This window comes from Micromesistius poutassou, assembly GCF_964030765.1.
Source record: "Micromesistius poutassou genome assembly, chromosome: 17".
In the NCBI taxonomy this organism is placed as follows: Eukaryota; Metazoa; Chordata; class Actinopteri; order Gadiformes; family Gadidae; genus Micromesistius; species Micromesistius poutassou.
Window position 1 is genome coordinate 15,315,815 of NC_140287.1, and position 2,500 is coordinate 15,318,314.

Sequence of the window (2,500 nt, forward strand, 5' to 3'; positions counted from 1 at the left end):
TCTCTCTCTCTCTCTCTCTCTCTCTCTCTCTCTCTCTCTCTCTCTCTCTCTCTCTCTCTCTCTCTCTCTCTCTCTCTCTCTCGGCTCTCTCTCTCTCTCTCTCTCTCTCTCTCTCTCTCTCTCTCTCTCGATGACGTCAAGTACGCTGGCGCTGGCTGCTGGCTAAACAGTAACGGTGTCTCTCTTAGCAACGAGCGGCTACTAAGCATTAGCAAAGTCAACACGGCCATAAGAGCAGTTATTGCAGCAACTGATCGTTCTGGATTGTTACGCTGATTGGCTTAAGGAGTCTTGTCTGTCAAAGTACAGGAGGAGGAGGAGGGCCAGGCTGATGACGTAGCCAATCAGAACATAGGGTCACGTGACCAGGAGAAGCTCCAGGCTAGCTCTTCACAGACGGAGTTCAGAGCCTGGAGTGTAGTTAATCATGATGGGGGGTTGAGGTCTGGAGGAGGAGGTGTGTGATAAGGAGGTGATGGTGATCAGGAGGTCTGAGTTCCCAGCCAAGATATCAGTCAAAACAGAATTGAGTCAGAACAGACCCCATATGCTCTTCTGAGTCTGGCTTCTCTTCTGGCAAGTACGTGCGTTTGATTTGGTTTGATTTGTGCTTTGGAAGTTCTGTTTGAGGAATTTGATTTTGATCTTCAATCGTAGCTCTTTCTTTCTGTCAGAGCGCTGCATATTTAAAACTCAACGCGGAGAGAGAAGTATTTGCTATCTTTTATTGAAAATTATTGGTGACAAACAATCGTCTTTTTGCCAGTGGTTGGTCAAGGTTTGGGCTCCCAGGTATTACTACAATAAACATGGAAGCGTTCTCATTTATAACTGTGTGGATAAATAGTCAACTGATTCTCCTTCAGAAACGTTGTGTTGAGTGCAAAATAAATCAAAATGGCTGCCGAGCGCCACGTCATCTCGATCACTTCTCAGAGCGTTCTTTATCCACCAACATGTAGACCTTTGTAGTATTCATTAGAGTAGATTCATTGAGTTGAGAGAGAGAGAGAGGGGGAGAGAGAGAGGATGATAGATAGATAGAGAGAGAGAGCGAGAGGGGGGGAGAGAGAGAGAGAGAGCGAGAGGGGATGATAGATAGATAGAGAGAGAGAGAGAGCGAGCGGGGGAAAGAGAGAGCGAGAAAGAGAGAGAGAGAGAGAGAGAGAGAGAGAGAGAGAGTGAGATCGATCGATCGATCAATAGAGATTATACCATGACCAACAGGAAGTGAGCGTACCTCCTTGACCCTCTGGATCATGGGCTGCAGCCAGTCGGCGTTCACCTCACAGTGGCTGTCCAGGAAGGTGAGGATGGGGGCCGAGGCCGCGTTGGCCCCCCGCACCCTGGACCGGATCAGCCCTGGGGGAAGGGGGGGGGGGGGACACACATCATCTATATTATAACATTTATTATAATGAAGGATTACCAGGTCCTACCGCTTTATTGTGTGGTGTGTTGCATCACGTCGCGTCTTGTTTTGAGTTGTGTGTGTGGTGTGTGTTGTGTTGAAATGTGTGTTGTGGTGAATTGTGGTGTGCGGTGTGTTGTTTTCTGGTATGTCTTTGTGTGTTGCGTCTTGTTTTGTGTGGTGGTGTGTGTTGTGGTGTGATGGAAGAGTGGCGTCATTTTAAATAACCCGTTCCAGAGGGTTTAATAGTGGTGTGGTGAGAGATTACAGACTGTAAACCGCTCTCTCTCTCTCCGACACATCAGAGAGACGCATCGTCAACACCTGTTGAGTCCTCTCTGACTCAACGTGCTCCGACACATCCTCGCTGATTGCTTCTGGAACGTCTCCCACTACGACTCTACGACGCTACGGTAAACTCCTGCCGCCATAAACATTATGTCCTCCGTGTCGAAACACGTGATGCGATGCGTGTTAATCTGTGTCCAGAGGCAGGAGAGATGCTAGATTCTTCCGTTCATTAGTTACCGTAACCGTAGCTCTTTAGAACTGGCAGAATTTTGCACTGCAGTTTTATTGATGCACATGTTCAGATAAACGGGTTAATTAAGCCCAACAGCGGGCGTTTAATATTCATCTGCCATGCCCTAGGCCCCGCCCACAAGATAACCTTATGAGGAATAATGTTTACTCGCAGAAACAAGGTCTGTAGACGCATTTTAATATTCAGAGATTCGGAACACAGGGTTCAAATTAAACCCAGAGGCAGGTTGCCTGGCAACCGTAGCACAGCAAGAGGGTGAGAGTGAAAGGGGGGACTATATAAATGAATGGGTGAATGGGTGAAAAAGTGAGTGCATGAGGTAATGTTTGGATGAACGCGTTAATGTGTGATGATCATGTGTGAGTGAGTGAGTGTGTGAACGGCTGAATATGTGACTATGTGAGTGTATGAGTTTGTATGTTTTTTTTGTGTGTTTCAGTGAATGAGTGAAAGTGCAAGGAAGAATGCGGCAGCGAATGTGTAACTAAGTAGATGACTATGTGAGTGACTGTGAATGAATGGCTGAATGTATAAGTGAATGAGTG

At 47.0% G+C, this 2,500-nt stretch overlaps 1 protein-coding gene across 1 annotated transcript in view; it reads right to left on the reverse strand.

Annotated features, from left to right (window-relative positions):
• galnt16 (UDP-N-acetyl-alpha-D-galactosamine:polypeptide N-acetylgalactosaminyltransferase 16) overlaps positions 1 to 2,500 on the reverse strand; it is a 30,034-nt gene that overhangs the window by 16,316 nt on the left and 11,218 nt on the right. The window contains exon 6 of the mRNA XM_084482642.1: positions 1,159 to 1,362. Within this exon, the coding sequence (XP_084338768.1) occupies positions 1,159 to 1,362 (204 nt within the window). The remainder of the gene's footprint in view (positions 1 to 1,158; positions 1,363 to 2,500) is intronic.